Source organism: Carassius carassius, chromosome 40 (genome assembly GCF_963082965.1).
Source record: "Carassius carassius chromosome 40, fCarCar2.1, whole genome shotgun sequence".
Classification (NCBI taxonomy): Eukaryota; Metazoa; Chordata; class Actinopteri; order Cypriniformes; family Cyprinidae; genus Carassius; species Carassius carassius.
The window spans coordinates 2960221-2972425 of record NC_081794.1 but is presented as its reverse complement, the minus strand read 5'-3'; the positions used below and the strand labels follow the sequence as shown (position 1 = coordinate 2972425).

Genomic DNA, 12205 nt, shown 5'->3' with positions numbered 1-12205 from the left:
AATGTTGCTTTTACAACTAGCTGAAATAATAATAATAATTATTATTATTATTATTATTATTATTATTTTAGGTAACAAGATTCTTTTATATTTTAATTTTGAATTTCAGTTTTAGTTTTAGTAATTTTAGTACATCAACTACAACTAAATTAAAATTAGTTTAGTTAGTTTAGTTTAGTTACATCTTTCATGTAACAAGATTGTTCATTTATGGCTTTCATTTTTAATTTCGGTTTTAGTAAACAATGATAATGGTTTTGAAGGTGCTTTTGATTAAATATTTTATGGAAAATGTTCAGATATCAATGAAGTTAGTGTCCTGATATATCACACCTGCATGTGCTGCCCTGAATGAGCCTGCAGGACGCTGTAGCTTTGAGTGTTCATAATGACGTTTGCATCACACTACCAGCTGCAGTGGATCAATCTCAGTTATTTGAGGGTTCAACACTGATCATCTCTACCTTGGCTTGTCCAGCAGAGGTTCTGCTCAGCTTCTTTGAACTTGGTGTCAATATCTGTCAGCTGGCTCTGGATCAGCGGCATCTCCACCTCGAGCACGGTGCTCATCACTTTGTTGTACCAGCTGGTTGCGAGCTCCAGATTGGCCACATACTGCCACAGCAGCTCTCTGTTGGAATAAACGTCTGCAGCCATATCTGGAATGACTTCAGCCTCTCTGGCCTCAAGGTACTTCACTTCCCGCAGCACTGACACCAGCTACAGGGCGAGAAGAGAGTCGAGTTCGATAAGGGAACTGGCCTGTAGATAGTAACATATGTGTGTAAGGAGAGCAGCAGCCTGACCTGCGGGCTGAAGTTGACAGAGATGAGTCTCGTTCTCTGCTCTCGGGATATCAGCGGCTTCTGGAGATTAAACTGTGACTTCTCAGCAACAGAACTCGTCCAGATGTCATACAGTTTAGAGGCGTATCTGGTGATAAAGGCAGCAGGAGAATTACTAACGTCATTTTTTGATGTATGCTAAAATTAGGGATTTTAATGAATGGCTGCTCTTCATACATCAAATGTGTGCAGTGCTTCAAACTGCCAAGATGAACAAAACATAAAAAAGTTTCTTAACAGAGCACTACATACAAGATACCTTTTTGGAATCAAATGCAATTGCAAAGGAGATTTTCCAGCATGATTAGATGGAAAGATAAACGATTATATGAATTTAAGTCTGTTCAGAAGAAGTAATATAGTGCACAAGCCAGATGGAACACTTTTATAGTGCACGATTTTGCTTGTTGGAGCTCGACAGTATGAATCACTATCCACCTTCATTCCCTCAAACATCTTTATTTGCTTTCACAGAATATATATGTGGTCAGAAAATGTGCTACATTGATTTGAAGGAAGGTACAGACAGGAATGCAGAGGGACTGTGAACACATCAAATTCAAATCTCCATTTTAAACATCCGCACAGTTTTAGACCATCAAATGCTTAGGATTACGTGTATAAGGCTTTAACTGTTGGCACAGCATTCTTCAAGAAGCGCGTACTGTTACAGTAATCTCTTTATAGGCCGATTGTGAGAGGCCGTACTCTCTGGCCTTTATTGGATTTGGTATGAGCTTGATCATCTTATTAGAGTTGCAGAGCTGCGGTCCATGAAATCAAATATCGCTTTGCTTCACACAACTCATACATCTCAGTGTCAAGAAATAATAACTAGAGATACCAATAACAGCTCCAGCTAGATTGTGTTTACGCAACATCGCTGATTACCATCATCTAACGAGGAAGCTTAATTTCTGACTGGAGAGAACGCAGATCTGGCTCCATGGGAAATGCATCATTTGTTTCTCACATGAAGGGAAACACACACATGCATCACATTCTTGGTCACATGTATCATGCATTCCTACATCAGCAACGCTTTACACAACCATTGTTCAAGCTGTGATATGGAAGCATTGCACGTAATTGGAGAAAATGAGACCCTGAAGTAATAATCTACAGACACTAGCGCCTAAATGAGCAAATAAATCATGTTTTGTTTGTTTATTCCATGTTGAGCTTGAAGGTCCCTCAACAATACCACCCTATCTTCACGTTACACCTTACTGTTCAGGATTGCAGCAGAGAATATATAGGTCTTTCAATACAGAGCCTCATTTATTTGAACAAAGGTGGATCACAGTGGTCTATACATTGGCTAAACAAAAACAATTAATCTGCGATTAAAGTTTCAGCTGAGACTCACAATCAAAATAAACATGATTAATAAAAGGGATTTAAAGGAGATCTATTATGCAAAAATTTTATAAAGTGTTTCAATAAAGTGTGTGAAAACAACCAGCCTGTAATGGTAAAAATCGCCCCCCTCATTTTTTTTTTACAATCCCAATAAATCATAAACAGTCTCTCTGTACACACAATTCCAGATTTCTCCCTACGATGATGTAGGGAAGAAATCCGGCATATGCAGTTGTTTAGACTCTAGAGTCTGTGACAAGACACAAAAGACAAGACTTGAAAGATGAACTAATCAATTCTCTTTCTGGCTCAGACTGCATTGGTTTAGTTTATGGGGCTGTCACGTGTTGAAGGAACGACTCAAACCCGAAGACTTGTCAGATAAGAGGTGAGGTGAGCTAATCATAGGTTAAAGACCCAGGTAAATAATGAATTAATCTTTTCTGTTTCTTATAGCATTATAGTTTTGAATTGTTTGTAGTGTGATGTTTGTAGTGAGTTTGTAATAGATGTGTTAGGGAAGTAATATGTAACATTTCAATGACATCCTGCTAAAATGAACGGAATCAACGAAATGACTCGAAAAAAGATTTGTTTATTTTGCTGAACGAGACTCAAAGTAGCGAGTCAGTAAAATGATCTGAACTTCCCATCACTACAAGACACAGCCCTGAGTGAGAAGCAGCAGTCCGCCATTACTGTTTTCTTGCTGTAGCTGCTGGATATATAATGGCAGCGCCAAAGAGACATTGCAAGTGTTGTGTTTTGGGATGCACCAGCAAACATAGGAGTCATATTTGTTTCAGAAACGCGCATTTATTATGCACAGTACAGTAGTCATGGCTGCTTCTGAAACACACATTTGTTTCTAAACAGTGTTTCGGAGCACATAACTGTTTCGAAACATTTCAAAATTTCTATAGTTTACCTTATTATATGAGTTCATTGAGATCGCCCCCAGCGGCGAACCACTGAACCAGCATCTCTGATCCCTGATCAGTTGAATCAATTTGTAGACATTTTTATTGAGACACTTGTGTAATTAAAAGGACGAGTAGTAGTTAATAGTCTCTTACTGTCCTGTTTAGATAAGCTCTCCATAAAACAAACAAACAAGCCCTGCAAATAATAATAATTATTTAAAAAAATGCATAGTATACAGACATTTCATATTTAACCTGTTAACTGTCACATTTTTGAACATAGACTTGAAAGTGCATGATCCAAACCAAATTTTTTATAATTCATGACTGAAAACATTTTGTAACATGATTTTGATGTACCATTTTCATGGTAATGCAATGTTTGAATTTAAAATGGGTTTCAAAGGATGAATTTTGAGATTTTAAGTTTTCAAGTGATATATAATTTATGGTGATTTCTAAAGTGTGATAGAGAAAAAGGCAACAAAGAAGAAATTTTTTGACTAAGGTCAGAACTCCTGTTATAATGTAGGTTTTTGAGGTGCACTCTTGCCATAAATTAATCTATTACTTCTCCTACATAATTTTTAACAAAAAAGATTGGTAAAATATCTATTTAGGAGTCTTAAGCCCCGTTTACACCAAGAACGATAACTATAAAGATAACTATAAAGATAACGATATTAGCGTCCACACCAGCGAACGATATCGTCTGTTTATTCAGAGCGCACGTGCGTCTGCCGCTTTAAATCCTCGAGCTCGTTATAGCAGGGTGGATTCTGATTGGATGTCAATGTTTGTATCGTTCATCAGCTGGATAAAAATCGTTCTGAAAATGATTCCAACGATACCGTTTCTCTATGCTTTTATCGTTATAGCTGTGGTGTGGACTCTGCTACTCTTTAATATTGAGAACGATTTTTAGAACTATATCTTTATCGTTATCTTTATAGTTATCGTGCTTGGTGTGAACAGGCCTTTAGACCTAAATAAATATTTTGTCCTGATTAGATTAGGATTTAATTGTAATATGGTGAAGTAAACGTAGGGGGCCCACCGAGGGGCCAGGTAACAGTTTACAAGTTAATGGTATTTTATTATTTTGATTCCATTTAATATATTATACTTTCAAGAAAGCATTTGCACTGGGTTTGAAAAAGCATTTATTTTTATTATTATTATTATTATTATTATTATTATTATTATTTATATATATATATATATGATTTGGCAAGAGCTTTGTTGCGTTTACACAGTTTTGACCAGCAGGCATCACCAGCGTATGGTATTTCGATTGAATCATTTTGCAAAGCAATTTGTTCAATTGATTGGAAGCTTCGAAATTTTTTATTTCTCCCATCATTACAGTACAATCAGATGACCGACTTTTAAACCAAGCCCGTTTCCTGCAAAGATAACGGACTTGTACTAATAGGAAAATGTTTATTTGCAAATGCCGGAGCATGAGCTCTTGAAGCTCCGCTCTCTACTGAAAAGAGGGGCAGGCAGCACCAGCTAATTTGCACTTTAAGAGACAAACAAAAATATGGTGCGTTTTGGCTCATACTCTAAAAGTTGCAATTTTAAAATGCTATAAAAAGTATCTGTGGGGTATTTTGGGCTAAAACCTCACATACACACTCTGGTGATATCAGAGACTTACTTCTTATTAATTGTGGCATAATATGTCACCGTTAAGAGTCATAATGCACCCACACAGAGCTGGGTGGTAACTGATTACATGTAATCTGGAATACGTAATCAGATTCCCAAAATTAAGTACTTGTAATTAAATTAAATAAAAAAAAATTAAATACTCGTAATCAGACTACAGCTACTTTTTTATGGATTACATGATTACATATTATTTACACAATAGCAACAAAATATTCATAATATTATCGATTCTCCCTAATTCTTCTTTTTCATCTTTAAAATTTTCCTTTCTGAAAAAGCCTACCGCTTACATACACTCAAAAAAAATCCTTCATTTTTGTAGACATTCACAAAGACCAGACATTTTTGTCATCATATCCTCTTTCACCTAATATATTGATTTGAAGTACACCTGAGAGTTAAAATAAATAAAATGTTATATATATATATATATATATATATATATATATATATATATATATATATATATATATATATATATAATTTTTTTATTTTTTTTTTTGATAATTAATTAACACATTTCATGTTCGTGGTTATCTGACATTGTTAATAGTCACATGACATGCAAGTACCACATTACTATTTTCTTACTCTTTTTATTACTGTATTTTTATGCAAATATGGTACAAGAGTATCCTATTTAAATCAATTTCATAAACGAGTTAGGTCAAAATTAATCTAAAATTAATCTAAATCTAATATATGAAATGTAATGGATTACGTTACTAACTACAATTTTTGTAATTAATTGGTAAGTAATCTACCCAGCTCTGCACACACATATATTTTATATAATAATTTCACTGACCCTTTGAGTTGCTGCATCAACTCATCATATTTCTGGATCACCTCCTTTCCATCCGCTGTCTCCATACATCTATTATCACACAAATAAAGTGACTGTTTAACAAAGAAGCAGTTCCAAACGAGCCTTCCCATCAAACCCCAAGCATAAGATATTTACGGGTGGTTGATGAATCTGAAGTTATTGTAAGGGATCTGTATGCGTTCCTGCAATTGCTGGACAAATTTCAAACCTCCGGCAACCACAGGCATGTTCTTGGAGACAGGAGAGTAACCTGGAAGACCAATAAACAGCAGATGTCAAGTCAAAAACCCAAGTTAATAGCAAACAGCCCGGTGATTTTGTTTGTGAACACTGAACCTTGGGTTTCTCCAGTCTGCATCTGCTGCTTGAAGATCATCTTGCAACATTCCAGTTGCTTGTCAAACATTTTGATCAGCATCCGATATCTAGTGTGAGCATCGGCTGCTATCAGGGGTCGCTCCAGCAGTCTTCCAAACATGTCCAAAACCTGCCAAGCAGAGACTCTTTGAAAGCGTGTTCTGTTTATTGTATTTCAGAAACACAAATGCTTTCCACCATCTTCATCCAAAGATTTTAATATTATGGTTCACTGCACTATCAACTGCAAAAATCAAATATAGCAGTAATGAAAATATGTTTCAGGGTGGAATATTCTGTTCATTCCAGGTTCAAATGACTACAACTCAAAATACACAAAGAGCCTAAAGCGTTTTCTTCTTCTGCAGGGTTCAAACTGAGCTCTGTTAAAGATCTGTGGAGATTTGTGTGCATTCCAGTCTTAAATTCAGGCTGCGTTCCTGATTGGGACTTGATAATATGCAGGTATCTATAACTCTTTAAAAGACAGGAAAAAAACACTGAAACTGTCCATGTATAATGTCCAAACTCTTAGTTATTACTAAGACCAGGAGCATGTGTGCAGGTCCACACCAAAAAAGGCTTTCAGACATTATTTTATTGTCACATTTTCAGAAAGTCTTGCTCACCTTGAAAGCGTGCTCCAGACCAGCAGCATCATCAAAAGCATGACAAAAGATTGTACTCAACTGCCGCTCGGTATTCTCCACCTTGAGCTGAAACTCCTTGAAATCTGCTTCAAACTCCTACAAAGAAGCATTGTTTGTTTCAGCTATGTCAACCTTCAGTGTTTGTGTTGTGTTTTTTAGGAGATGCTGTCCACTTACCACATTACTAACATCAAGGCAATCATACGGCTTCTCTGAGAATGTTTTATACATCTCCAAGAAGTCTTCATGTAAGAACTGGACTCGCTGACTCAGAGATTTTCCTAGAATCCCTCCAAACTCGACCTTCTCCAACTTTATCATATCCACTACAGTCAGCAGGAGAGTCTAAATGATGGCAATGAAAAATAACCAGACAACACTGATAACACATTTTGCACTACAGACTCTTAAAATAATTCCATAGATGCCCTAAACATATACTATGCATGTGTGTGAGTACGTCTCTCCACTTACTTCAATTGTTCTGAGTCTCTTCATGAAGTGATCCAGCCCGACAAACACAAGGAGGGGTGAGAAATCCCAAGGCTTTACCTCATTCTGGTTCCTCTGGTACTGACTCAGATTGGCCCTTCTGTCCTCATATGTGCTCTTGAAGTGTGTCAGCCCATCTATAGCCATCTGCACTCGGGACAGGCTTTCCAGCACATCACCCTTCAGGACTTCCTCTGGGTTCAGGAAACTCCGGGCCTAAAAAACAACACTTAAATGTAAAGGCGCCGATGAACCAAACTGTTTTTTAAAGGTGAGTTCAGGCTTATGATTCAAACTCTTGTGCAACTGCTACATTAGTGTGGATCATTTGAACAAGTGTGCAGATCACGCAGATACCTGATTATTTTATTTTCCATTTGAAATTGCTATTTATTTATTTAATTAATTATTATTATTATTATTATTGAAATAAGCCCTTTTTAACTGTTCTCTTGGGTTGTTTTGAGAATGTTCACTAATAAAAAATAGGACCTCTGTATATTTGTTTGTTACAAATTTACAGACAATGCAATTGAGATGTTTGCATTGGCTTGTTCAACTGACAGCAAAGTTTCCCTTCTGAATTTGCATAGTTGCACAAGTTTTATAGTTAATAAAATATTTAAAAACAAATTACATTACTTATACTTTCATTTCCTTGAATAAATAGGAAATTGAGTGAGACTGTGTAAAAGGTGTGTGAACGTGGATTTGTAATCTGGCCCCTTGGTATAAAGGAGAAGAAATGCTGGCCCTCGTCACTAAAGTTAACCATCCCTGTTAAAGATGTTAGATGGATAGATGCAGTTCTATGGCTGTTTGACTGTAAACTATAAATGGAAGTCAGTGGAATATAAAATGTGTGTGTCCGTCCCTTTACCTGCTGGATGAGGAGGTTGCAGATCTCCTGTAGAAGCACTATGAGTCGGGCTGGGCTGTTGTAGTATTTGGAGTTTGCCCATATAAGACACACTGTGTGCATGAGAGGAGCGATCTTTCCCTTCACCTCACTGAAGTCTGCGTTCTCCACATCCTCTACAAGTTTCTCTATTGGCTTTAGGAAGGTATTGATATCCCTCGTCTCATTTCGAGCTTAATAAACACATCGCAAATCCAATTAAGATTCAAAGCTTTCACACAATTAATGCATTGCGTATTTGATGGCAGAAGCTGATGTTATACCTTCGGAAACATCCTGGAGCATTTTTGCAAAGGCTGGATAATAACTGCTGTCGACGGCAGCCAGGAGCTCAGCCAGCATCAGAACTCGAGGGGACTGGAACTGGTTATGAATTCCCTGAAGATCAGCAAGCCTACAACATAACATAACGTGGACAAACAAGACTGAAGGAGCTTTCCAGGCAACATCTGAGTAACTGAATTCCCAGGACTAACCTGTTTTTCCAAAACTTTATCTCTGCATGTGGTGTGGGGTTTTTGTCCTCAAGTAATGGCTCTGACGAGTCCTTCTTCAGGACCTTATAGACCTGATGACTCCAATCGATCACAACAGTCTCCATCGAATGAATGAGTCGTTTATCCACAAGATGCACACTGCAAACATCAAATCAATATTCAATGCAATCAAATAACTACTGTAACTCTTGTGTGGAGTTCTAGTCATTTTGGTCGTGAAAATGCTAGTTAATGTTTTTGCATTGAACTAAAATGTTCTGACTTTGCTCACACAGCTTCCCAAATTACAGACCATTTTTATGGAGTTCTAGTCAAAAGTGATAAAATTGCTTTACAATTTCTTGTCATGCTATATTATATTGAATCCAAGATTTGGTAATAGCATAATGAGAGATTTACATTTAGTCATTTAGTAGATGCTTTTATCCAAAGCAACTTACAAATGAGGACAATGGAAGCAATCAAAATCAACAAAAGAGCAATATGCAATTTTTTAAAGAACCGAATTAGAATAGAGAGTGCTAGAGTTAGAGGATCAAATAAAGATGGAAGAGATGGGTTTTAGCTGATTCTTGAAGATGGCTTATGACTCTGACTGTTTGGATTGAGTTGGGCAGAGCATTCCACCAGGAGGGAACATTTAATGTAAAAGTCCGATTTACAAGCAATGTTTAAAAGGCCGGTCATTTTTAAACTGGAAAACCAAATTGGAATTATAAAGAAAATTCAGCACAGAACATGGATTAAGACTAAGACGTTTATTAAAATGTAATGGCCCCAAGAACCCACCTGTTATCTCCCTCTTGAGCGACTGGCTCAAACTGCTCGAACCCTGGAGGCACGGGAAGGTGTGTCTTGCCCTTGACTTGTCCAGCAATAACAAACACGTTGTTCTTGAGCGCGTGGATGTGTCGCATGAGGTCCTGAGAAACGACATCAGGAAAGTCCCGGTGGTTCCTCGCATTGGACAACACCGGTTCCACAACCTCAACACATGGGAAGGATGAAAGTAAAAAATGCTGTGATATTTAGTCAATTCCCTAATTTACTAAACTGTAATTCGTGTGGAGACTTTCTTCCAAAATGACTTTCTGTCAGAGAAACACATCAACATAATAAAAAGTATACACTTCACCAACCCTGTAATACAAAGTTTGTGGTGTCAAGTATATAATTACACAATAAGGGGATTACATTAACTCATTGTCTCCATAATAACCCAGTGTTTACCTGAATAGTCCTGCTTCTGCTATAGTGACAGGCAGGTCACTGCTCATTGCTTAATAACTGCTGTGAGGTTTTGTCCTGTCTGTGTAAGCCCTGAACAATGGTGAATGAGTAAGAGTTTCTGAACTAAAGATGACATGTCTCTTAATGATCACAAAAGGACAATCTGTGTGCTGTGATGTGCTTTTGCACACTGCTCATCGTCGTCCTGTCATATAAAGATTATCAAATTTACAGGAATAGCCGGCAGAATTTCTTAATGCTGACAGTTCTGCATTTAGTGTAACTATGGCTCCAATAACAAAACTATGAGGACAGTGCAAAATTCCTGAACAAAACAAATCTATAAATAATTAAATAAATAATAATAATAATAATATAATTTAACCATATCTAAAAAAAATATAACTGGATATTCAGATGAGCTGTGGAAGAGAAAATAATTTCTAACAGTGTTATAATCTGTTACAATTTCAACAATATTAAACTACAATCAAGTAAATTTTCTTCCATTAGACATATAAAATATATTTGCATATTTGGTTTCAGTCGATTGTATGTATCATATCATCCATCCTCTCTGAGTGCGAATGAACTCAGAAACTCTCCTGGAAAGGTCCGAACTAAGGCGTGAACCGATTCTTTCAGACAGCACTGCGTACTGGTTTGACCTATTATTTCAATAGAACCGACTCAGATGAATGATTCGTTGGCGAAACTGGCATCAATACTCCTGAGTCTAGACAACTAATAACACTAATAGAGGACTGCTGAAATATTGTCACTGTAAATAAAATATAAATTAATAAAATAGATGTCACTTAAAATGTAATTATTTAAAAAAGAGAGAGACGATGTCCACTCAAGATACACGTAACTTAGTATCCTAATAGCGCTGCAGCTTGTAGTAAACTGGTGTCAGATACTGTGTGGTAGCTAATAATGGTCTCTAGTATGTTTCTAAGTTAATAATTTAACAGTTTAAGTCTTTAGGAAGTAGCTGTCCTCACGTCACTAAACTTTATAGCGAATCTAATTTTTTTTTTTAAAGAATCGGTTCAAAATAATGATTCATTGGCCATCGACTCACCTTTTCCATGAACACTGAGAACTGCTCCAGAGGAGAGTGGCACATGTCTCCACAAAACAACTGTGTTTTCATTTTATCAGCGGACAGTGCAGTTTTACGCCGCTTAACGAAATAAACCGACTTGTTCCTCCCGGTTCCCGAGAGCCCGAGAGTAGGGGTCAACTGTCCGGAGGAGTTTAACGATATCACCAGAGTCTTGTGTTCAGATTTCTCCAGAAAGTCCTGAATGAGCTGCCGCTGCTCCTCTGCGGCGACACACTTCTGCCAGCGGTCAGACTTCACATTAAACGCTTTCGACACGCATTTCTCGAAGAAATCAAATCTTTGGTCAACTTTTGTCGACTCGTTCTCCTCCATGTTGCCGATGTGTTTCTAACTGACCGCACGACTGATTTCTTTTAAACAGCTGTCTCCATAGCAACCAGTGTTTACATGTAACGACCTGCTGTTGTTATGGTGACAGAGACAAACCTTCTCACAGGTGACTGTCAGTTATTGAAATGTATAAATATAATGTTTTTTTTTGTTGTTGTATAAAATGAATTATTACATTGTACAGACAGATTAAAAATTAAATTAAATTAATGCATTTAGCAGACACTTTTATCCAAAGCAACTTACAGTGTATTCAGGATTACATATCTGACACAATTACTACCTGCACAGATAAATGATGTCATTTATTCATTTAGCAGAAGCTTTTATCCGAAGTGACTTACAAATGAGGACAATGGAAGCAATCAAAAAGAGCAATGATATGCCAGTGCTATAACAAGTCTCAGTTAGCTTAACACAGTACACGTAGCAATGGTCTATTAAATAATATAATAAATAAAAAGAAAACAGATAGAATAGAAAAAGCAAGTTAGTGTTAGAGGTTTTTTTATAATTGTATAATAAATGGAAAGAAAATAGAATACAAAAAGGTAGTTAGATTTTCTTTTTTTTCTTTTTTTTTTAAAGAATAGAATTAGAATAGTGAGTGTTAAAGTTAGAGGGTCAAATAAAGATGGGAGAGATGTGTTTTATGGCGATTCTTGAAGATGGCTAAGGACTGAGTTGGGGAGGTCATTCCACCAGGAAGGAACATTTAATTTAAAAGTCCGTAAAAGTGACTTTGTTCTTCTTTGGGATGAACAATCAAGCGACGTTCACTTGCAGAACACAAGCTTCTAGAGGAACATAAGTCTGAAGTAATGAATTCAGTTAAAGGGGTGCAGAGCCAGTGGTAGTTTTGTAGGCAAACATCAATGCCTTGAATTTTATGCGAGCAGCTATTGGAAGCCAGTGCAAATTGATAAACAGAGGTGTGACATGTATTCTTTTTGGCTCATTAA

The 12205-nt window shown here is 36.7% G+C and overlaps 1 protein-coding gene across 1 annotated transcript in view; it reads right to left on the bottom strand.

Moving 5' to 3' along the window:
* The window catches only part of dnah9 (dynein, axonemal, heavy chain 9), a 105773-nt gene extending 94498 nt beyond the window's left edge, over nt 1–11275 (bottom strand). The window contains exons 1-13 of the mRNA XM_059531710.1: nt 10869–11275; nt 9341–9537; nt 8531–8689; nt 8318–8448; nt 8016–8227; nt 7118–7351; nt 6821–6988; nt 6623–6739; nt 5973–6123; nt 5772–5886; nt 5616–5684; nt 807–933; nt 465–720 (exon numbers count right to left, since the gene is read on the bottom strand). Coding sequence (XP_059387693.1) covers nt 465–720; nt 807–933; nt 5616–5684; nt 5772–5886; nt 5973–6123; nt 6623–6739; nt 6821–6988; nt 7118–7351; nt 8016–8227; nt 8318–8448; nt 8531–8689; nt 9341–9537; nt 10869–11225 — 2293 coding nt within the window. The 5' untranslated portion in view covers nt 11226–11275. The remainder of the gene's footprint in view (nt 1–464; nt 721–806; nt 934–5615; nt 5685–5771; nt 5887–5972; nt 6124–6622; nt 6740–6820; nt 6989–7117; nt 7352–8015; nt 8228–8317; nt 8449–8530; nt 8690–9340; nt 9538–10868) is intronic.
* Between the last annotated feature and the right edge of the window lie 930 nt (nt 11276–12205).